Source organism: Lepidochelys kempii, chromosome 7 (genome assembly GCF_965140285.1).
Source record: "Lepidochelys kempii isolate rLepKem1 chromosome 7, rLepKem1.hap1, whole genome shotgun sequence".
Lineage (NCBI taxonomy): Eukaryota > Metazoa > Chordata > Testudines > Cheloniidae > Lepidochelys > Lepidochelys kempii.
Window position 1 is genome coordinate 19,069,710 of NC_136386.1, and position 24,251 is coordinate 19,093,960.

Here is a 24,251-nt window from a genome sequence, read left to right on the forward strand (position 1 = left end):
ATTTTCCATTGCCTCAGGATCTGCCAGAGGATTGTTTTTTCTTTTCTCCCCCTTCCTTGCCCATCTACATGCACCAAAATTTTTTACCTCTCAAGTGATATTTATGATTACAAGAGGGCTGTTGTAATATACAGTAGCCTATTTTGTTAACAGCCAGAGGTTGCCTTAATCTGTCTTGCAATATTCAGGTGTGCTTTATCTGGCACATTAATTTCAACTAATGTTGTTGTAAAGGGTCCTAGTGCCCGGGCTTTATTCCTAGCAGAGGAGATTCATCAATCAATCATTAGTATTTCTAGAGTGGTCATCATTGTAGTATCTATGTGTAGTATCTAGAGATGGCATTTGCATGATTATGTAAGAGATTCAACTAGACCAGTATTTCAGAGTTCAACTAATTTATGAGCAGTTATAATGCTGTCCATGTAAAAAGGTCATCATTAAAATATTATATCATATGTCATTGCAAGATTATCAATTATATTTGTTGAAGAGAAGATTCCAACCTCTGATGGCCTTGTGACTGGCCATCCCGAGGCTAAGCACTCGAGATTAAGATGTGCCATTACTAATCCAACAAGGAATGGATTTATTTTCAGAATTAAAGTATGCCTTCATGGCCAGCAAAGGAGACTTTGGTAACTCTTGGATTTGACCTGACTGAACTGTTTTGAGAGCAGTACTACTTCCTTTTGAGTCTCTCTGGCAGGTTCCTAAGGAACAGGCAAAAATAAAATTTTACGTCCCTTTCAGTGGGGAAGGTCAGTCAGCAGAGTGAGAGAACTTTCTATGAAAGCAAATGGGTGTGTATACATTACCTCTGAACAGAGGCACACTTCTATATAATCCTTCCTTTGGTCTTCTTGGGGTGTCCCATCTTCTCTGATTTGAATTTGATTTGGATTGGAGATGTATCTTCACTTATTTTATACAATCCCAAGTGCATTAGTTAATGATTAATAATTCCTGCCTTCAGATTTGTGCATAGTGCTCTGTGTACTGTGATTTTAGCTGAGGAGGCAGTCGTATTAAAAAAAATAACTTGATATGGAAAAACAAAACTTAACAAGCTTTAGAATTAGAACCATGACACAATGTTTGCTACAGAAAGCTTAATCCAGAATGTTATCTGTTGCACTTCCTCAGGATTTCCTTGGGTCCGGAGATCCCAAAGACACTAAGATGCTAATTACAAAACAAGCAGACTGGGCCAAGAATATCAATGAACCAAAAGCAGCAGTGGAGATGTACATTTCTGCAGGCGAGCACATGAAGGCCATAGAAATCAGTGGAGACCATGGCTGGGTTGATATGTATGTTTTAGCTCTGTCTCAGAGATACAGATCACAGTGTCTAATGTGAAGTTTAGTGCATTCTGCAGAATCTTAAAGAAAAAGAAATCTTACTGGCTTTGCTCTCTTTTTGGCTTCCATATGTTGACTGCAGTATAGCATCACCTATACTTTAGTTATAGTAGATGAACTTTCATTGTGTTAGAAAAGTTACTTGGGTATAGAGGGTAAGGACATGGATATATTACAAAATGAGTGGATAAAACAGTGCAGGGATATGCAAGGATTTATCTGTGAGATGAGAATGTTCCCAAAATGTGCACATCCCGGGTCTCTTCAGTATAACCTTCACAGTAGTGCACAACTTCTCATGTGTACTTGCCTCTTTCTTTTGTTTTAAACTATGAAAGGATAATAATCGAGGACTCAGAACTCCTGGGGTAAAATCCTGTCTCCTTTTGAAGTCCGTGGCAAAAATCCCATTGACTTCAGTGGGGCCAAGATTTCACCCCTGGTTCTAGTCCTAGCTCTGCTGCTGACTTGCTTTGTGATCTTGGACAAGTCACTTAACCTTTCTGTTTCTCTGTTTATCCATCTGTAAAATTGGGGTAATATTGACTGGACACTGATTTGGATGTTGAGTGAGATTTGTATAGGACCTAGTTCCACAACTCCTATTCATATGACTGCGTGATGGAGTAGTCTAATCCAATTGAAATCACTACTCACAGGAGTAAGGAATTACACACTGTCGCAAGAACTGGTCTTGCGTTTGCAAAGCCTTTTGAGCACCCATTGAATGCTGCTCAATAAGTTCATAGTTTAATGTCATCAATATAGTAACTTCTAAATGATAACCTATTGAAATATTTCTATTTTTTCAATGTAATAAGTATGCAGAATGAAAAATGCTGCTACTAAAGCAAGTGCATTTCTTTTGCTGTCTCTAGGCTAATCGATATAGCTCGGAAATTGGATAAAGCTGAGCGCGAACCTTTGTCAAAATGTGCCTACTATTTTAAGAGACTTGACAATCATGGTTATGCAGCAGAAACCTACATGAAGATAGGTGACCTAAAGGCCCTGGTACATCTCCACGTGGAAACTCAGCGTTGGGAAGAAGTAAGAATACCCTGATATCCAAACTTAGATGTTTAGAATTGCTATTTCATATTGCCTCCAAATGCATCTGGTCTTAAAGGTTTATATACAGCTTACACAGTATTTTGGTAAGTTACATTGGAAAATACACTAATGTGGTATTTTTAGGAGAGTGAGCTATGAAAACATTACAGTTTCATACATCATCAGCTACAGGGTTTCCTTCCACTCTTTTTAACTCTTTCATAATCTAAGTACAGTTAAAAATCATACTTTAAAATAATTCTTCTCTAGTGTTTCAGTAATGAAAATTGCATGGTAGTTAGAGCCCAGGACAAGGAATTGGGACACTGGACAAAGAGTTAGGACACTGGTTTCTTTTCCATGCTCTTCCACAGACTTCCTACCTGATCTTGAGCAAATCACTTGGGCCTAGATTATCAAAAGTGGTCTCTATTTCTGGATGTCCTGGTTGAGAGTCTTTTGGCTCGATTTTCAGAATTGCTGAGCACCCACTGCTATCACTGGCTTCAGCTGGAGTTGTGGATGCTCAGTGCCTTTGAAAATCAGACTGTAAGTATCAAGTTGGGCACCAAAAATTATTCGCCACTCTTGGAAAATGTAGGCTTAAATCCTTTGTGCTTCACTCTTTTTTTTTTTTTTTCGTCTGTAAAATCAGGATGAGACTAATACTTCCCTACTGATGAGGGTGTCTCTGGGTATTTTTGACTAATATTTAAGCATATGTCTGTTTTGTAAATGTGATACGCTCTACATGACACAAAATTGTGAGACAAATGCATGACAGGTCAAGGAGAATAATGAAATTTTTAACATGAGAACATAAGAATGGCCATACTGGGACAGACCAGTGGTCCAGCTAGCCCAGTATTCTGAGTGGCCAGTGCCAGATGCTTCAGAGGAAATGAACAGAACAGGGCAATTATCGAATTATCCACCTCTGTCATCCAGTCCAAGCTTCTGGCAGTCAGAGGCTTAGGGGCACCCAGAGCATGTGGTTGCATCCCTGTCCATCTCGGCTACTAGCCATTGATGGATCTATCCTCCATGAATGTATCTAATTCTTTTTTGAACCCAGTTATACTTTTGGCCTTCCCAACATCCCCTGGCGATGAGTTCTACAGGTTGACTGTGCATTGTGTAAAGAAGTAATTTCTTGTGTTTTGTTGTTTAACCTGCTGCCTATTAATTTCTTTGCCTATTATTCACTTTCTCCACACCATTCATGATTGTATAGACCTCTGTCATATCCCCCTTAGTCATCTCTTTTCTAAGATGAACAGACCCAGTCCTTTTAATCTCTCCTCATGTGGAAGCTGTTCCATACTCTTACCTGTTTTTGTTGCCCTTATCTATACTTTCTCCAATTCTAATATCTTTTATGAGATGGGGTGACCCAATCTGCATGAAGTATTTCAAGGTTTGGCACGCCATGGATTTATATAGTGGCATTATGATATTTTCTGTCTTATTATCTATCCCGTTCCTGTTGGTTCATCACATTGTTAGCTTTTTTAGACTGTCGCTGCACATTGAGCAGATTTTTCAGAGAACCATCCACGATGACTCCAAGATCTCTTTCTTGAGTGGTAGCAGCTAATTCAGACCCTATCATTTTGTATGTATAGTTGGGATTATGTTTTCCAGTGTGCATTGCTTTGCACTTATCAGCACTGAATTTCATCTGCCATTTTGGTGCCCCCAGTTACGCAGTTTTGTGAGATCCCTTTGTAACTCTTCTCAGTCAGCTTTGGACTTAACTATTTTGAGTAATTTTGTATTATCTGCAAGCTTTCCCAACTCACTATTTACCCCCTTTTTCCAGATCATTTATGAATATGTTGAACAGCACTGGTCCCAGTACAGATCCCTAGGTGACCCTGCTGTTTACCTCTCTTCATTGTGAAAACTGACCATTTATTTCTACCCTTTGTTTCCTATCTTTTGACCAATTACTAAAAGACCTTCCCTTTTATCTCATGACTGCTTACTTTGCTTGAGAGCCTTTGGTAAAGAACATTGTCAAAAGCTTTCTGAAAGTCCAAGTAACTGTATCCACTGGATCACCCTTGTCCACATGTTTGTTGAGCCCCTCAAAGAATTATAAAAGATTGGTGAGGCATGATTTCCTTTTACAAAAGCGGTGTTGACTCTTCTCCAACATATTATGTTCATCTGTATGTCTGATTCTGTTCTTTACTGTAGTTTCAACCAATTTGCCTGGTACTGAAGTTATGCTTACTGGCCTGTAATTGCCCAGATAGCCTCTGTCGTGTTTTTTAAAAATCAGCGTTACAGTAGCTATCCTCCAGTCATTTGGTACAGAGGCTGATTTAAGCAACAGGTTATGTACCACAGTTACAGTAGAACCTCAAAAATACAAACACCAGAGTCATGGACTGACTGATCAACCGGACACCATGTGAAACTGGAAGTAACCAATCAGGCAGCAGCAGAGACCCCCCCCCCAAAAAAAGGCAAACACTGTACTGTGCCTGTATTGCATCTTAAATGTAGGCACATCTGGGCTGCCTGTCCCCACCCCTACTCCACCTCGTGCGGGGCACCCACGTACAGCTAGGAAGTGAAGATGCTGAGATTAGCAGGCAAAGCTGTGAGCCCTTGCTGTTCACCCAAGGCAGCCAGAGCAGGAGCAGCACTGAGGTCTGTGCTGCTTTCCTGTAAGCCAGGGTGCTGTTTTCAAACCCCTGCCCCCGCTGGGGCGGGGCACTGTTTTCAAAACACACACATGCCCCGCTGGGAGGGGGACGTGCTATTTTCACCCCCTCTACCCTAGCCAGGAGGGGGACACAAGGTTGCCCAGGCCAGGGAAGGAAGCTGCATAGCTACCTCGAGGTGTCCGTAACTCTGAGGTGCCACTGTAGTAATTCTGCAGTTTCATATTTGAGTTCCTTCAGAAATCTTGGGTGAATACCATCTTGTCCTGATGACTTATTACTGTTTACTTTATCAGTTTGTTTCAAAACCAGCTCTATTGACACCTCAATCTGGGACTGTTCCTCAGATTTGTTAACTAAGAAGAGTGGCTCAGGTATGGGAATCTCTCATCCTCTGCTGTGAAGACCAATGCAAAGAATTCATTTATCTTCTCCAAAATGGCCTTGTCTTCCTTAAGTGCTTCTTTAACACTTAAGTTTGGCCCCACTGATTGTTTGGCAGAGTTCCTGATTCTGACATACTTAAAATGTTTTTTCGCAATTAGTTTTCTGTCTTTTGCTAGTTGCTCTTTGGATTCTTTTTTGGTCTGCCTAATTAAACTTTCACACTTGGCTTGGCAGAGTGTATGCTCCTGTCTATTTTTCGCAGTATGATTTGACTTCCAATTTTTAAAGGATGTCCTTTTTAACTAAAATTTTCACAATGTGGATTATTATTTTGGGCTGTGTTGTTTTAGTAATTCTGAAAGTGACGTTTCACTGAAATTTCCTCTGTATACTCTGGATCTGGTGAATTTACACTTTCCTGGTGTGGACTTTTGATCCTATAATCAGATTTATATTTAGGAAAGCCCAGCTGACTTCATTAGGACAGCACTTGGTTACAGGGGTCTACTTACACATATGCATTGCAGAATTGGGGGCCATGGTTTGTACTGGCAGTCTTGTTTTTGGTTATGGGTTTGTTTGTTTTTAACATGACGTATATGCTAGGCTGTTAGGTGCTTTTGAAAATTTTATCCTCAGAAATGTAGGTGCTTAAGTCCCATTGAAACGCTCAGTGGGACTTAGACGCTTAAGTCACATAGGTGCTTTTGAAATTGTTATGCATAGTCTGATTGTTCAGTGCACATGTCAATACTTATTTTTATTGAATATATTTTCTAAAAAAGCAATACATTGTATTGTTCTGTGAAACCCACTCCATCCCCTAAATAATTGATTGTTTTCAGGTTTTCCACAGGTTTCTGTAGTTCAGAAGCTGGACTGTTACTAAGTATAGCTTCTTCTTCACAGCTGTTGATTGATTGCCTTTCTTTTAAAATACATTAATTTTGAGTTTCCTGGAGAAAATACTGGTTGGAATTTTCATCCTTCTGTATAAATGATATTTGTATTGTGAATTTTATTTAAACAAAAGGATTTATCTCATGCACTATTCAGAACTCACTTAAACCATGCAATATTTTATTAATGAATTTATTCTGTACCTTAGGCCTTTGCTTTGAGTGAAAAGCATCCTGAATTTAAAGATGATGTCTATGTCCCTTATGCTCAGTGGTTGGCAGAGAATGATAGATTTGAAGAGGCCCAAAAAGGTAGGACTGTACATGAGTTATATGCTGGTAGCGTGCAAAATTTGCTAAGCATTTTCCAAATGCTGAAGATAAAATCTCTGCCCTGGAGAACTGTCAATCTGTAGAATACAAACCTTTTAAAGGGTGAGATAACTGGAGAATACGTATGTTCTTGCTGATCACAGGAGGTTGTATTCTGATTGTCAGAGAGGTCTTATTATTTGGTAAGAAATATAACAAACTTAACAAAACAATAGCATCTATAAAAAAGGCTATAATTCTGGATTTTCTTTCCCAGTTTGTGCTTGAGTATAGAACAAACACCAAAAGAAGGCATGAGCCCTGCCCTTGAATGTAGGTAGTATGTAGTTCATACAAGAAGGAGCATCAGTCTTGCTTATGAAATTCCTTGCTTCTTATGGATTTATATCATAAAATATTATCGGCATGTAGTATTTGTAAAATATACATTTACCAAGTGGGAATTCAGGACTGAACTTCAGTTGCTGCACAGGAGCCAATGTAAAGAAACCCTGTTAATAAATAGTATATACTGTGGGGTTTTCTGCCTCTTTAGATTCTTTGATACTATAGTGTTAAGCATTGTAAGAGTGCTGCCTTGAAATATTACCTGAGGTTATGTCTGTACTTTAGTGGCTACAGTGGTACAGCTACTGTGCTGCAGGTGTGCTGCTGTAGTGGAGACACTTTCTACATCTATGGAAGAGGTTTTTCCATGAGTGTAGTTAATCCACCTCTCCGAAAGGTGGTAGCTAGTTTGATGGAAGAATTCTTCGACCTACGGGGGGGAGTTAGGTTGTCCTAACTACATCACACAGGGTGTAAAATTTTTCACAGCCCTGAACGGCTAGATTGATCTAATTTTTAGCTGTAGACCAGGCCTTAGAAGGTTTGAATTTTGACTTGATCCCATAGTGTTCAGCAGTTTCCCCTGTTCACAAATGTCTGATCATCAGGATGATGATTTTGCTCTGTCCAAATTTTTTTTTAAAAGTAACTAGCCTCGCGCTACTTATGTACATGGTAGTTGTATTTCCTACATCATGTCCTGACACAATACAAAAGCCAAAAAGTACTTGCAGATACTTCTATTTTCCATTAGTCACTACTTTCAAAAATAGAAAAATACCAGTGTAGTCCTTTTCATCCTGTTCCAGCTTTGATGAATATCCTGTTGTTATTTTTAAAAAATATCAGTTAATTGATATAATCACACTGTAAAATCTTCTTTGCTTTGGTCTCCTTTGTAGCATTCCACAAGGCTGGCAGACAGAGTGAGGCCGTAAAAGTGCTGGAACAGCTAACTCACAATGCTGTGGTAGAAAGCCGATTTAATGATGCAGCATATTATTACTGGATGCTCTCCATGCAGTGTTTAGATATAGCCCAAGGTAAGTAAACACAAGCAAGTTCAAATTTGTTACCTGCTCATGCATGCATATAAACATTGAATGAACCGTGACGGCTTGATTAAAACCTCTTGCTCGCTCACTAATTGTGCTATATACTAATCTGCTATACTAATACTATATACTGCACTGTATTGTAATTCAACATTATATCGTAATTCTATCTCTCTAGTCTGTGTGCTTATAAAAATCCAAGATAAGTCTAATTTTTAAATCAAGGTGGGGTCACATCCATGTCTCCTAATTCCACAATATATCCCCTAGCCCCTTTTCTGCGCCTCACACCTGGGATAAAGTGATGACTGGAGGGCTAAATAATAATAAAACATGATCTTATAGTGTAGTCTACTCCTAATATTTAAATGTGGATGAGATTAACTGGGGAGACACTTCATGAATTATTTTAGCCAGCCAAAGAAGAAAGTTAGTGTTCATTAGTTCTCTGCTTCTAAATCAGTTGCACTGGAGGAGAGGTGAAGATGAGGTGTAGATGAGTGTTGATGGAAACAAGAGATTGATGGTCTGTTGCCTTGCACTGTGTGGACAAGAGTGATCCAGTGGATATAGTTTACTTGGACTTTCAGAAAGCATCACAGTTTTGCTAATGCATGATAGTGCTGATCTATAGCCCTTCATACGCTGTACAGACACTGCAAATGGTTTTATTGTTTAGTAGTACATTAATGTGGATAAAAGGAATGAAATTAAACTCATTTTACTTTAACCTCAAAAGATGTGGATCAGGTTTCTAGTGGTGGAAGGCTAATATGTTCCACCTCTAACTAAGCCATTAACCTCTGGCTGTGTTAAAACCACTTGCCATACCATCGTGCATCTTAATGTGCTTTATGTTAAAGAAGAAAGTTGCACATAAAATGGCAAAATTATATAATCCATATTTTGTAGCACACTTGGTCAGGTATATTAATCTATTGGAAGTGGTAACGCTGCAACCATGTTGTATTGTGATCTTTCTAGCTGAGTAATACTCTTGTGTTTTAGTATAGAATGACCAGAGGTGTAATTACTTTCCCTCCCACAGAGAACGAACAGCAGAAGACTGAAATGTTACAGAAGTTTCACCACTTCCAGCACTTGGCAGAACTTTATCATGTCTATCACTCTATTCACAGATACACTGTAAGATATTTTCACTAGCAGTTGTATTGTTTGCTTAGCTGGTACATTTTCTGCAAATAATTCAGGAATAATTAGGAACAATTAATTACTTGTAAAGTAAATACTGAATGGATGCTGGTGTCACTGCAATGATCTAATTTTGGTTTCGGGGTTTTTTTTGCCCTGTGTTATACCGTACTGAATGTACTGCCATTCCACCCCTCAAACTACCTTTCTGTGACACAGAAAGAGCCTCTGCAGAGAGATGCTCTGCAGCACACAGTGGATGTGGACTTGAAGGCTTTCTTTCACCACCCCATCTGCATACTGATTCCACTGTGTTCTGGGCCCATTACTCCTACGGAGGAGGTTGGGACAGGATTATCCTTTAAGTGCTTTCTCTCCCTTTCCTTTTTTCTTCAGTGGCAAAGATGAGCTTTGGAGAGAGGGGCATGCAAAATCCAATTGTTGTCTTTTCTCCATTTCTCCCATTGTTGTGACTGTGTGAAAAGCACAGTGTAGTGTCTGAGATGACGGAAGTAATTTGATGCTTAGTGATATGAAGTGTTCCTTTTCTAGCTTAGAAATTTTTTAATGTTCTTTTTACCACAGGAAGAGCCCTTCAGTTTCCATTTGCCTGAAACACTCTTCAATATTTCCAGGTTTTTACTTCACAGCCTAACCAAGGAGACTCCGCTGGGCATCTCTAAAGTGTATCCTTGCAATGCAAAGCAAAATTCAAAAATTATCATATGAATTGAAGGGAATCCTTGGCACCAATCAGTGATGCATAGTCTTACTATTAGGGTATTCTTGTTCCTGGTTTTAGGGGTTCCCATGCTGTTCCTCTGTTAGATAAAATAAATGTGGGGCTGTCTTTAATCCCTGAGATGATGATCTACACCTCAGAATTATCACACACTTAGGCACATCTAGCCATACGTGCATACATTAGAAGAGGTTATCATAAACTATCAAACATGTTGCTCACCTTTGTAAGAGGAGTGCCTTCCAAGATGCAAGTCTCCAAACACAATGTGTGGCTGTAAATATTGACAGTGCAGGAGCCACAAGTTGAAAGGCATTGGGAAAGAAACTCTGAATGTGATTGCTTCTAAATGTTAGATTCTGATTCTCCTCAGACTAATGTAGCTGTGTGTTTCTAAATGGTAGATTCTCATTCTCATTTTCAGGTCTGATGTAGCTGTGTGCCATGTACAAGACCAATTTTTTCATGGCTTCATTAACAAATTTATTTGCTGCATCTCTTCAAAGTCCTCCACAAACGACATATGAGTCCCACTGAAACATATCTGTTTCTGCACTGGACAATAGCAATTAAAAGAAGTCAGGGCAGTTCAGTGAATAAGGCAGTTAAGTGGGAGTCAGGACACCTGTGTTCCACTTCTGTCTTTTCCATTTGCTTGCTTTGTAACCTTGGATAAGTCATTTTCTTTCTCTGTGCCTCTCTTTCCTCATCTGTAAACTATGTAGAATAGTATTATTGTCCCCAAAGTGCTTAGAATTTAGAGTGTTTAATCCATACATCTCTGCTTATTTGTTACCCCCTGGGGTGCACACTAAATAAGGGGGAGGTGACATTTTGGTATAAGACATGGAAGCAAGATCCTGAAAAAGTGCCATGGGATCTGAAATATCCACATGGTGCCAACAGGATTCTGATGTTTCAGATTATCGGTTTGTGGGATGGTCCTTACAAGCATTAGTGTTGGTGGGGTCAGAATATTAACTGAAGCTTTGTTATCCACAGGCCAGTTCCTTATCTCTCTAAAAATCACTCGCTCTGGTATTTTAGCAGTCCGCTCACATTTTGTTTATGTAAACACATTTATGTGAACAGATTTCTTTAGTTAAGGCCTTTTAAAGTATTGGCATTTGTTGTGCTTCAGTGCATAAAAGTAACTGATTAAAAGTAACTGTGGTTTTTCCTGAATGCTACATATACGTTTGTTCCTTAATTTGATTATAGCAATACATTATTTGCACTAGCAAAGCAGAGTAAAGCTCTGGGTGCATATAAATTGGCCCGTCATGCCTATGACAAGTTGCAGGGACTGCAGATCCCAGCTAGATTTCAAAAATCAATTGAGCTGGGCAGCCTGACAATTCGATCCAAGCCATTCCATGACAGTGAAGTAAGTTCTGATGTATATTATTTGAGTTATTAGTATTTGACCTGATACGAGAGGCTACTTTGTCATACACACAAAGATGCTTACAATGGATTATGCACAGATTTGCAGTAATTACATTTCTGCAGGAAACAAAAATCCTCTCACCATTATTCGCCATGTCAGACTTTCTCTCCCTCTTCATTCCTAATGAAAATGAGACCTGTCTGTATGGACAAGTTCCTTCTTCACTCTCTGATCTCATATCCCCCTATTTCCCTGGCTACTCTCTCTGTTCCTTCAAGCTTCATCATCCCTCAATTCCATATGCACTTACTCCTCAGAGTGCTTACTTGGGTCTTTCTCTATGTCTGTCTACAGTTGGAGGTCACTTGTGCTTGCCCCATCTACTAGAGTTCCTCTCTCCAACCCTTTGAATGGCTTTCCTTCCTCAAATCTTGCTTTAAAACCTTCTTTTTTTTCTTTAGCTGAGGTGTGACCGCAGTGTTCTATAAAACTGTTTTTGATGGGGTGCTCACTAAAACAAATTGTACTGTGAAAATGCTTAACTGCAAATGAACATGCTTCTTGCCATCTGCAATAATGTAAACACAGTAAGACCATTGAAATCCATAGAGCTGCCTAAGATAATTGTGCAGTTTAGAAAAAACAGAAATGCATGAATCAAAGGACCTAAATTTGATCGAACTTCTGAGCAAAAAGAATTGCTTCAGTAACTTTTAGTCATACTTTTGGCATTGTGTATGTGGCCCAGGACTCTGCTGCAGCAGAAGCAAACAAAAGTGCATCAGAAGAGTGGTAAAACATCTATTTTTAATGGGAAAACTTGCAGTTTTATTGAGAGAAGGAAAAAATATTTGCAAAAGTTAAAAGGCTTGATTTCACCATTGTTATACTCCAGTTTTTTGCTGCTCTGTGAACTCTGTTGGTGTCAAACTGGAGCAGTGCAGTGTGTCCTAATCAGACTCTGTGTTCAGAATGGTCTGTTTGCAATTACGCTGCTTTGTGTGTGTCTGTCTTTGCAGGAGCTTGTACCCTTGTGTTATAGGTGCTCCACCAACAACCCCTTGCTAAATAATCTGGGGAATGTGTGCATTAACTGCAGACAGCCCTTCGTCTTCTCTGCTTCATCTTACGGTGCGTTGGAATATAAAAATTGGTTTTACTTTCCATGCAGATAAGTCTGTGCTTTCTCCAAAGGCTCAGCTAGTTGGTGTTAATTGTACACTATCAATATTTAATCAGTAGGTTGGTGCCCAATAAATTCAGCCACCCTAACATTTCCTGTGTAATGTCACTTGGGGAAATAAATCTTTTTCTTTAGTGTTGCTGGCACTGAATTAGTGCCACATCCCACTCCAGAGATGATGCATTTTATTGGTGGAGGAGAGCACCAGTTTTCTAGGCAATTAGTCCCTTTCTGAATAGAACAGTTTCTGGTGTCCAAGACTATGAGAGATTTTTTTTGCTGCAAAATAGCCACTGGTTTGCTTCTGATGCCCTGGCAGTATTGAATGCATTACTTTGTGGTGAGGCACCAGGAAGATATGAGGCACTTTATTAACCCATCCTTTAAGAAGCTTTATTTTCTGGACATGATATATTAAGTTGAATAATGCCACTGTAGAGATCTGAGGACACATATATCTTTAAAAGACTTAGGCAAAGCCTGCTAGAGATATTCTGAGTTCTTGCAGGTAACTGCTCTCTCCTTTTCTACGTGTCCTTTAGAAGTATTGCATCTGGTGGAGTTCTATTTGGAAGAAGGGATCACTGATGAAGAAGCTGTAGCTCTTATTGATCTGGAAGCACCAAGGTTAAATAAGAGAGAGGATAAATGGCAAGAGATGGCAAGTGATGGTATCCTTTCAATCCAGAACACACTCTGGTTTTCTTAGGGAAAGAGTGGCAGTTTGGAAGACAGAGTTTTTTGTTGTGGGTTGTTGGGTATTTTTGGATTTGTTATGCTTTTGTTGCATTTTAATCTGCTTCTCTCTTATGACTAGGGGACAGATTCGTTGCTGACATAAGTGGGTACAATTCCATTGCATATTTCTTTTTCAGTTGCTGTTTCAACTAAAAAAGTATGGGTATATTAACCAATCCTGGTAATTTTAGAAGGTTTTCTTTTAGAAAAATCAGTTTCATAACCTTGTCAAATATTGTTAGGTTAAAAATAATACTGTTTACTTATTTTCAAGTAACTTTTTTACTTTCTATAAAGGATGGGAGGGCTATCCATTATTCTCCTCTTGTATCACAGTGTTCTATCTTTCTTGCTGAGGAAGAACTGTATTGGGCTCCCTTTGAAGCCTGTCGTTTATTTTGTAGAATCCTATATTGCTGTGGCACACAATGGTGCCAATTGTAGTTGGGGCCTGATAGTAGTAGATACAATACAAATACACAAGACGACATGGTCTATGCCTCAGAGACATGGTCTGTGCCTTTAAAATAGGTTGCCTAAAGTGAGGTGTTAGATGTTTATAGGAGGGTAGGGGAATGGAGGATGAGGGTACTACTAAGGTCACATGCATTTATGTAGTTTAGTTACTGCTAGTAACTTGGTGGTTTTAAGCTCTGCTGTTCCACAGCAATTGCTATTTAGTGAGGCGTGGCACTCCATTCTTCCTGGGGAAGAGTAAGTTTCTTCTGCAGCTCTGTCTCATATAATCTAGGGATTACTCCAGGGGTATCTGAGTACTCCCAGCCTGCCTGACATGATGGGCGTTGGGTGGAGCAAGGAGTGAGAGCCCTACTACTAAGCCATAAGACAAGTCCTATGAGTGCTAAGATAAGAGGATTTGATTTTGTGGGTGTCCTTGTTTCTTCCATAACAAACCTCTCTAGGAGCACAGAGGCTGAGATTTGATGACAACACAGACATTATCGAAGAGGATGATCCCTTTACAGCAAAATTGAGTTTTGAGGTGAGGATACCTCATTTGGGTTTTCAAATGTTGCTGCTCTTGAGGCTGAAGATTGTTGAGGAGAAAGCAAACCCAGGGTGACTCTACCTGCAAATGTTCTTTCCATGCTATCATATCTCCTTCTGAGCTGGCATCCCACAGTTCCTTCCTTGTGACCATTTACCGATTAGTAGCAGGTCTCAACAGACCACAGCCTCTCCAACTCCTTTACAAAGTGTTACAGTGTTCTGCAGACCCCCGCAAGAAATGGAGGAAAGTGGGTAACTGGGAGGCTAGGAGCAGCAGTTGAGGAGAATGGTATCTTTCTCATACAAAGTGATTAGTCCACAGAAAAGAAAAACCTGGAGAACCACTTATTCTATCTGAATGTCTTTTTTAAGTAAACTGTCTCTCTCTGGCCTCATCATCATCAATGGAAAAATAGTCTCCTGGGATGCCTACCCACCCACTCACTGCAGAAACACATTTAAAAATTATGATGTTTTCTGCATACTGTAGTTTTATGTGACGTGATTTAAAAAATCAAACTCCGAAGTTAGTTTGAACAGCCCTTTACTTTTTTTCATAGTAGCGGGTGTACATAACACCCAGATATAAACATGCCCAAGAGAGAGCCTCTAAGCAAGACATCCAGGGTATAAAATGTGCAGGATATTCATATATAGGCAGTCCATGTTACTGTAGTGTAAATCTGATAACTATAGTTACTCTGAATTTACACTGATGTAACAGAGAACATCAGCTGGCCAAGATTGTTAAACAAGGCCTGGTGGTATTATTGCTGTTATTATTTGTATTATATTAGTGCCTGGGGAGCCCTAAACAACATCAGGATTCCATTGTGTTACATGTTTTTACAAATGTAAGTAATAGATAGTTCCTGCCTTGAAGAGCTTTTGGTCTAAACAGACCAGACAGATGAAAGATGCAGGGGAAAGAATATAACATACGAGCAGATGATCAGTGTGATAGTTTGCAAATACCATGTTAGTTCCACAATATTTTTATTTCCTCATTATTTATTTGGATGGGCATTTGTTGGGAAGAGATTGAGATGAGGCAAATGAAGGGAGAAGAGACGTTGCAGAGAGGGGAGGTAGAGGGACAGGGATAAGAGGAATGCGGAAAGGAGAAGAGGGAGCAGTATTAAGAGTAGGTGGCATGAGGCAAAGAAACTCAATAGAGCTGGAGCAAACAGCCAGTCAGCATGGGAGAGAATGTCTGGAGAAAAAGCTGTAGACAGCAGTGGGGCTTTGATGTCATATTTGTGCATAATGTCCCTGCTCAGCTTGAGTTTCTGGTGGACTCCTCCAAGGAGTTTCTTTATACCCCAGTTTTAGATGGCTGGGGCAGGGGTGAGTCCATCTGGAGTCTGGTGTTCCAGCAAGCGGCAGGGGGACTGTCCTCTAGATAGCTCAGGGTCTGGGTGGGTGCAGTTAAGAATAGACATTTTCAGGGAAGTTTTTGTAAATGGCTTTTTTTTCCTTTTAAATAAAAAATTGTGTTGATGGGAATGAGTGAAGCACAGTGAAAATACCTTTACTCACATCTTGCTTACTCCCACTGAGGACAGTGAGAAAACTGCCATTGACTTCAGTGGGAGCAGAATCCATGCCTATTCTGTGTTAGCACTTTCTACTGAGTAATAACACTCCGCTCTTTGTCATCTTTAAAACACTTTGCAATTGTTAAGCTTCATTCTTTTTTAAATGCTGCAGCAAGGAGGCTCAGAATTTGTTCCTGTGATAGTGAATCGTGCAGTTCTCCGGTCAATGAGCCGGAGGGATGTCCTGATTAAACGCTGGCCAAAGCCATTACAGTGGCAATACTTCCGGTCCTTGCTACCAGACGCTTCCATTACCATGTGTCCAACATGCTTTCAGGTATAAGTAATGTTTTCATTGGGGTCTTTGAAAACTCATTCCTAATGAGAAGCTAATTGAAATGACCCTGATACTTTAATTTCTAACCCTCGATACATACCTTCTGAAGTCCTGAATAGTAAATAAAGAGAGCAAAATGCCCTGTGCTATATACAGAGAGGATAGGCCTTGCCAGAAGGGCTGGCTTCAGAATAGCTTGTGGTAACTGAATTTGTAGAATGAAGTATTTGGGGACTGCACAGTGATGGCAAGAATTGTAGCCACTCAAGAAGTCCTAAAGTGAACTAAAAGAAGGGAAACATTGATTTTTTTTCTCTGCCTTTCTAACCTTATAGCCTGGTTTAGTGGGGGCATTCAGCAAGTAAAATGATTTTTTTTCTTTGTAGTTCCCCCACTGCAGGTATGTTTTCTTCAAAATATTCAATAGTTTGGATATTTTTGGTTATGTGGAAGCAGAGAAAGCATCCTAAAGTCCACCCTCCTTTCTCACAGAGCAGTTGGGTTTCACTGGTTGGGTGAACTGACTTCCATAGCCTCCACACTTCTTTAATGAAATATTTGCTCTTATATTCCAAATTATAGCTGTTACAAACAGCTGTAAATTACTTGTTATTGTGGAAACATGAACTCTGTTGTAACAGTAGCATCAGGTATTCTGAGCCCTAGCAAAACCATTCCATCTCAGTTTCCTTTTCCTAGATGTGAGCCAGTAACAGTGTAATAGATAACGCCTAAATCTGTTCCTAATTCACAGATGTTTCATTCAGAGGATTATGAGCTCCTGGTGCTCCAGCATAACTGTTGTCCATACTGTCGGAGAAGAATTGATGAGTCAAACCAGTGAAAAAGATCCATCCAAGAGATCTTTCTGCTATCACAGTGAAATGCATTGCAAACTAATCAAGCTTTCTTAACAGTTTGGTTATGTTGTTACATATATTTTCTCACTCTGTGTATGTTTCATAAGCAGTGGAAAAAGAGAAACTGTTAAATGTCACGTTGTGTCCTATCCAAATGAAATTTTATTTTTATGAGCAATGTAATTACAGAATTTCTATTTATTGCTCTTTGTTTTGTATATAACCACAGAGCCAAATGGGAAAAAAATGTACATATATATTTTTAAGGAAAATTCCAGTTTTACTTTCAAGTGTCCTATGTTTATCATGGCAACCTGCCAGTGTGCCACAGATTCGATAGGAATGTTTTAGGGTGAGATTCAGCCTTGAGATAATTCAGTTGACCTCATTGATTTTGCCCCTCTTTATGCCAGGGCTGAATTTGGTCCTTAATATGTACTTGGTTGTTGACAGAACTTGAAATAAAAAGGGGAAGTTTTTGCATCAGTGTTTTATTTTCTTTTGAGCATTTGCTGCAGTCTTTCTCTGAAATGGAATTTCCCAATGGGAATGTACCTTTTATATCGTTTTGGCAGAGAATAGCATTACATTTAGGAGCTCTTACACATATTGACTCACACGTTAATGAACACATGATTAAAACCCTAGTGTGGACAAAGCAAGTTGTAGTTTTAATATGTGTCAACTGGTCAAGGTAAACCCTAACCTCCCCACCAGGTTTTACATAGACCAGCTAACACATTTCAAATCAAGTCACCATGTCTGCTGGGATTTTAGTATGTGTTAGCCAATGTGTATTAAAAACTCACCTTTTTTCCTAGTGAAAAAATAAAAGCCATTCATCAGGTGTAATGAATATATTGGAGGGTTCATGAAACCGATTCATCAGGTGTAATGAATATATTGGAGGGTTCATGAAATGTGCCAGCTTGACAGGCATGGAAGGTAAAGGCTGGCCCCTATTTAGCCACAGAACAGGTACATTATGGGCTTGTCTTCGCTGCAAAATTAACTCTGGCTCTTGCTCAGGTGTTGTTCCTAACCTGGCTTCCATTTAAACACACAACCTCGGGCCCAAGTATGGTGCTGATTTTAATTTTAATCCAGGCTAGCTGGCCCATCCTGGGGGAAAGGCTAAAGCCCGAGCGCATTTTACACTCAGGCTGGTAATCCACCCACTTTTCAGGGAGTGCACAGGCTAAACCATTCAGGTACTGGTAGCTTTCCAGTGCCATCCTACAGTTTCCCCTGTGTGCCCAGGACAGACAAGTTCTCCCACAATCCACTGGGAAAGAATCATAGAGCAGCACAACTTACTGTAGCGCTAAGAACCATGTGATATGACCCCAGAAGTCCTAGAGCCTCATACAGGTATGTGCACAAGGGTGGACTAAAAACTCAACCATGGCTTCACAGTGTGGTTGCTCACGTCTGGGCTAGGCTAGTGCAGGTGCTGATCACCTGAGTTAACTCTGCAGTGAAGATGTGCCCTAAGAGTAGTTGCTGTGCAATCTTTCTCCACCACTATGTTTCAACCCTCACCTGTGGGGAGCAATTCTAGGAGGAGAGAAAGTAGTTCATCTTGCATTCCTGTTCGGTCCTCTGCTTTTCTGCTAATACTGCCCTATAGGACGCTAACTGAGGGAATGATTTTTCATTATGTGTATACTGCACCAACCTAATAGTTGGACTTCAGAATAGGCTACTGAACAAGCAGTTAGCTGGTAACAACTATGGGTAGGTAACCACTTGGGCTGAATTTGAGCGAGTGACCTAGAAGTGATAGGTTTCTTCATTATTTTTAGTCAAATGTAGATAACGGGTAAGAGTATGCACACAGTATACATGGTTATTATAATCATGCCTACCACAAGTTTCCCTGTGTTTTCAAAGGAATATGATATTCATCTTTGCTTACTGTCCTAAACTGTTGGACAGTGTTTCTGCATGCTGTTAAACAGCTACCACAGAGGCAGCTGAATTTCAGTGGTGATTGAAATGATTTCTATGTGTACTTTAAATTGCTCTAAAAAGTGACTAAAAAAAAAAATAGCTTCAATGGGCTTCCATATGCCTGTGAATCTGGATCAAATTTTGTTTGACACTTTAAAAAAATATGCTGTTCTGACTTGTAAATATACTGATCTAAAAGTCCCGACCTTGCTTGCTTGCTTGCTTGTAAATTACTGTATGCAATGAAGACTGCAGTTGGAATTAATAAACCGTTCTGTTTGATACGGGAGCCAGAATTAGAATCTAGCTCGTTTTCCCATAATTGTGTTGGTTTTGCAAAGCCAACAGGAGTGAAAAGCAGTAAAAATAAGTAGCTATGATTTGTAATGACAGGCGAGGAAAATGTTTTGAGCACAGAGGTTTCCCTTTTTTACAGACCCACTTTTCTGACCGTAGATGCATTTTATGTTTGAAAAGCGCTTTTTGTTGCCTTCTGGAGGAAAGATGCTGTGTAAAAGTAAGTCATGATGTGTAAATAAATGTTAGGGCCAATGTATTATGAATTTTTAAACTACTGTAGTAGTCCCAATTTGCCCTGTGACATTGAAGCTGTTCTTATGTAACTTCAGCATCTTCTGACAATAACACATCATGATAATTCTATTTTTAGAGTTTTATCAGCTCACAAGATGGTACCAAAAATGACCTTTCCTCCTCTGCGTCCCTTCAGCCACTTACCCTTCACTAGACCTGGTGTGGATAGCAGCATAGACCACTTTCTGGAACTTGTCCTATGCTTGTTCTTTTATCCTACTATTACTTGCCTTCGCTATCTGTGACGCGCTTCAGGCTCTAAGCTGTGGACAGCAGTTGCAATCTCAGCAATGGCTTACTGCATCAAAGCTTAATGTGACAAATTTGAATATTTGGAAGGATAAACCTTTAATCCTACTGTGTGCCCAGGTATATGTGCTAACAAGTACGTTGGTGCTTAGATAACTACAATACAACTTGAAAGTAGCTTTGGAAACAAGAAAAGTTCATAGAGGTGGAGTTTTTGGAATGGGTAATATATTAGAGAGGACATGGTGTTTGCATATAAGTGTATAGAAAGACTGTCTCCTCATCTATACAAATGTCACAAGTGTGCATTTTCCTAGTTCAAGTACTATATTATATGCACCCTAGTCTTCCTCTGATATTGTGAGGCATTCCAGTTCCCATGATGGTAGGACACTGTTGTCAATGACAAGCTGGGTGGGGTAATATCTTTTCTTGGACAAACTTCTGTTGGTGAAAGAGACAAGCTACGCAGAGCTCTTCTTCAGGTCTGGGGAAAGTGACAGCTAGATACAAGGTGGAACAGATTATTTAGCATAAATAGTTAACACATCTATTTTCGAACATTTATGACCATGAGACATTCCCCTCGTGCACTGAAGTTTTCCATGCATGGTCTATCCTGAGACCAAATGTTTGTGCACCTCCTGGATGTAAAACTTGAGCAAAATCCCTCCACTGACTCTTTAACCTAAGGGCTAGAGTTTGAAGCTGATGCAGGAGGAAGTCTGTTTACTCCATTTTCCCAACTAAACTGTATATACTATGCTAACCCAGTTATAAGGGCTTGGGTTGGAGAAATAAGACTAGGATGGGACACAGGCATTGCCCAGCATCCTAGCTCTAGCCAAAATTGCTGTATGGCCTTGAGCTAGTCATGCCCCCTCTGAGCCTCTACTTCCCTATCTGTAAAACTGGGGAGATGATCCTGGTCTAGCTGACTGGAGTGGTGAGAATTAGTGAATGTTTATATAGCACTCTGAATGTTAAGGGCTAAGTTTATATTGTTTACCACTAACAAAATGTAATAAAAAGGCAGAGGAAAAAAATAGATTTTTGGGTTTAAGTAGTAGGAATAATGGTGGTATGATACTTGAGAGAATTGCATTCTCCATAAGAGATTCTCTCTCTACTGTTAACTTCAGTGTTTTCATCCCCCCTTCACATACTGTCCCATGGACGCTGTAGACCTAAAAACAACCAATGTCTAATTACATTTTTTCAGTCTAAATAATTACTTTATTCTCAGTGTACTGAGAGGGAAAACAGAGAAGCATGGACCATCTGGGAGTTTCAAACAGCAGATTCCCCTGTAGCTATCGTTGCCTTATCAATTTAGTAAGTTGATGCTTCAGAAAGGTTTCAGAGTGATAGTTCAAGAGATTGAAGTCCCCTGACTTCCTGCAGAGCAAACAGAACATTAGCATTAGTTCTGTGAGAGTTGCTACATGGCCCTGCCAAATGTGCACCTCACCCCTGAGCAAGAGGGAGATGGGAATTATTATTTGCTAAACCCTGCCCCTGGTACTGTAGAAATAGCAAATAAAGACAAGCTTTGCCAGAAGGAGTTGAGAAGATGACACAACAGGAGACCCAGAGACAGGTGTTAATGTTTCACTTTTTCATTTCTCCCATTATCACAAAATATTAGGGCAGCCAAGGCAGGTGGCTGATGTAGGCTAAAGGTTGTAGGCATCATAGAACAACTAGCTCAGTCAGTCCTTGGCCTCTCTGCTGTCAAGACTCCAGCTGGGATGCCAGTTATGAAGCAGCTATCTGGCTGCCTGGAACTATGCTGAGACTGCCATCTCATTTCACATGGGCCACAGACCAGCTTTCAGACGATAACAGGGCTTGGGCCAAGCTCCAGTTGGTAACCTAGAGTTCAAAGGCTGCATATCCCATTATCAGTTCCCTGAGTCATTCAGCCTCCACCCCACCGTACATAATGTGGTTTTTACATCAAGTTATGCATTCCTTTGAGGAGGAGAAAAAGGGCTCAAAGCTCATCCCTGCAACCTGCCTCCACCGTGGTAGCACATCAAGAAAGTGCAATACGGACACTGGACATGCTTACAATAGGAAATACTTACTACACACCTACCCCTGCTGATAATTATATTTCAGCTTTCTCTAGTGCTTTCCACCTAAGCAACCCAATGGCTGTTCTGCAGCCATTAATAAATTGAATGTCACAACACCCCTGGGAAGTAGAGAAATATTATGATCCCCATCACACAGCTGGGGCAACAGGGCACAGAGCAGCTACTGCCCATGAAAATGACCTATCATTTGAGTACCTCTGTTGTCTGACTGCCCTGCTTTAGCTATGTGGGATCCAGCTTTCAGAAGTGCTGAAAACTACCAGTCCAGGGGAAGTCAATGCAAGCTACTGGTGATCAGCCCTACATCTCTAAATGGGGTACCCAAAAATGGAGAGACCTGATCTTGGCGATCAGTTCTGAAAATTTGCACCTCAGTGAATTGCGTAAGGCCACGCAGCAAGCACGAGGCAGAGCTGGGACCAGAAGCAGAGGTTATACTGGTTTTCCCTCTATTCTGTACGTGATATCTCTGTGTGTGTTATAGATTAACAAAGGGACTTAGGTGTGGTGATGCTGAGCATTGCCCCACCACACTCTTAGGCAGCTACAAAATTGCTGGCATCTAGGCTCCTTTTTCTATGAATGGGGAGAAACAGCACCTCAGAATGGGACCCACAAAAACACTAGGGGGTCCCTGTTTAAGCTAGCCAATGAGAGATACCGAGCCTAGACATCCATGCTAGGCACCTAAAGCCAAACTCCCCCTGGCTGGGATTCTCAGCTGCCAACCCCCTCTTGAGGTTACACACTTAGGTCATTTTAGCAAGAAGCCAGGGGAAGAGAGTTGGGAGGAGGAGGAGCACCACCCTTTTAACTATTAGCCCAGTGGTTAGATTACTCACCTGTAGGGTTGCCATCTGTGAGGTACAAGAGATTGAGATCGCCAGGATGGTCCTGAGCCTATAAAACTGGACAGCTGGCAGTGTGTACTGAGCACCCTGTACAGTTTTCCCAGGACAGCTACTTCAAAAAAGGGGTGGTCCTGGGAAAAGGTGGCAACCTTACTCACTGGGATGTGGGACACCCCTGGTTTGTCCACTTCCTCACCTGAGTGGGCGAAGGGATTAACTTTGATCCACCATCTCTTAGACGAGTGCTTGAACCACTGTGTAATGGGATAGCCAGATGGCTGGGGAGGGGACTCCCTCACTCTTTCTGTTGAAGCGATTCCACTTTGGCTAAATAATGAAAGGCCCATTGGGCCAGAGAGAGAGCATGCAAACATGAGAAAGACTCTGTAGCCCTCTGGCTAGCGCAAAGGAGATTGAGGATCCAGTCCCTCTCCTCCAATGACTTCTTAAAATTATTTATCCACAGTGGAACAGCTTTGACAGGAGACTGAGAGATCGCCATCTCAAAATAGCCCATAGCCCCATGGCGAACGCACTCTCCTGCAAGATGGCAGCTTATAGTTCAAATCCCTTCTTTCCCCCTCAAGTGGAGGAATTTAAACTGGCGGTCTCCCACAACCCAGGTGAGTACCCTCCAGTTGGCTAAAAGTCATGAAGGGTCTCGTCCTCTGCTGCCATCTTGTGTAAGCTCACCCATAGAGGGACTGAGCCATAGATGAGCTCAGACCATGCTTACTGGATCCAGTCCTGCAGGTGAGTTAGGTGGAGAAATGCCTATTTCCCCCTCATTCATGCCTGGCTCTGGGGCTTAGGTGTCGGGACACTTGGCATGGGTCTGTGGTGCCTATGCCCAGAAGTGAAAATATTGATGCCACAGTATGCATCCAATGAAGTGAGCTGTAGCTCACGAAAGCTTGTGTTCAAATAAATTGGTTAGTCTCTAAGGTGCCATAAGGTGCCACAAGTACTTCCTTTCCTTTTTATTGATGCCTTGGGAATTTTTATTGCAAAAACTTAGGTGCCAAGTGAGTTTAGGGTTTGGTGGCTGCTGATTGGATGTTTTGGGAATCCCAGTGGGGCCTCATGCTAAAATTTAGGCAATGGAAGTGATAGTTAAGTGCCTAAGTCCTTTTGTGAATCTAGCCATACAAGTTCAATATTCTCTGGTAACCATTTTGCAACCCAGAAACAGGTGTCACCATAACACCTTCCTCGGAAAGCCAATTAACAGTTGAAATCCTAGCTTGGATTATTATGATCAATAATACCATAAGCCTTAATCATGCTGACACTGATGTTGGAAGCTTACCCAAGGTGGCACTTTATAAAGGCTGCAGTACTGAGAATAGTATAGCCAGCTTCTGCTCAAATGTTAATAAGGAGGTGAATTTCAAGAGGGGAGCCTCAAAGGAAGCAAAACTTACTTGTAAGACCAAAAATACCTCTGGAACTGCAACC

At 40.6% G+C, this 24,251-nt stretch overlaps 1 protein-coding gene across 6 annotated transcripts in view; it reads left to right on the top strand.

The window, feature by feature from the left end:
• IFT122 (intraflagellar transport 122) overlaps nucleotides 1-17,530 on the top strand; it is a 49,068-nt gene extending 31,538 nt beyond the window's left edge. For 3 of the 6 annotated variants that reach the window (XM_073351250.2, XM_073351251.2, XM_073351252.2), the window contains 12 exons: nucleotides 1,147-1,313; nucleotides 2,243-2,414; nucleotides 6,588-6,690; nucleotides 7,941-8,081; nucleotides 9,142-9,239; nucleotides 9,831-9,931; nucleotides 11,209-11,374; nucleotides 12,397-12,508; nucleotides 13,103-13,231; nucleotides 14,222-14,301; nucleotides 16,020-16,184; nucleotides 16,939-17,530. In XM_073351250.2, the coding sequence (XP_073207351.1) occupies nucleotides 1,147-1,313; nucleotides 2,243-2,414; nucleotides 6,588-6,690; nucleotides 7,941-8,081; nucleotides 9,142-9,239; nucleotides 9,831-9,931; nucleotides 11,209-11,374; nucleotides 12,397-12,508; nucleotides 13,103-13,231; nucleotides 14,222-14,301; nucleotides 16,020-16,184; nucleotides 16,939-17,028 (1,524 nt within the window). In that variant the 3' untranslated portion in view covers nucleotides 17,029-17,530. Of the gene's footprint in view, nucleotides 1-1,146; nucleotides 1,314-2,242; nucleotides 2,415-6,587; nucleotides 6,691-7,940; nucleotides 8,082-9,141; nucleotides 9,240-9,830; nucleotides 9,932-11,208; nucleotides 11,375-12,396; nucleotides 12,509-13,102; nucleotides 13,232-14,221; nucleotides 14,302-16,019; nucleotides 16,185-16,938 lie in introns of those variants that run through there. The other 3 variants (XR_012159779.2, XR_012159780.2, XR_012159781.2) reach the window with 3 other exon arrangements.
• The last annotated feature ends 6,721 nt before the right edge of the window (nucleotides 17,531-24,251 follow it).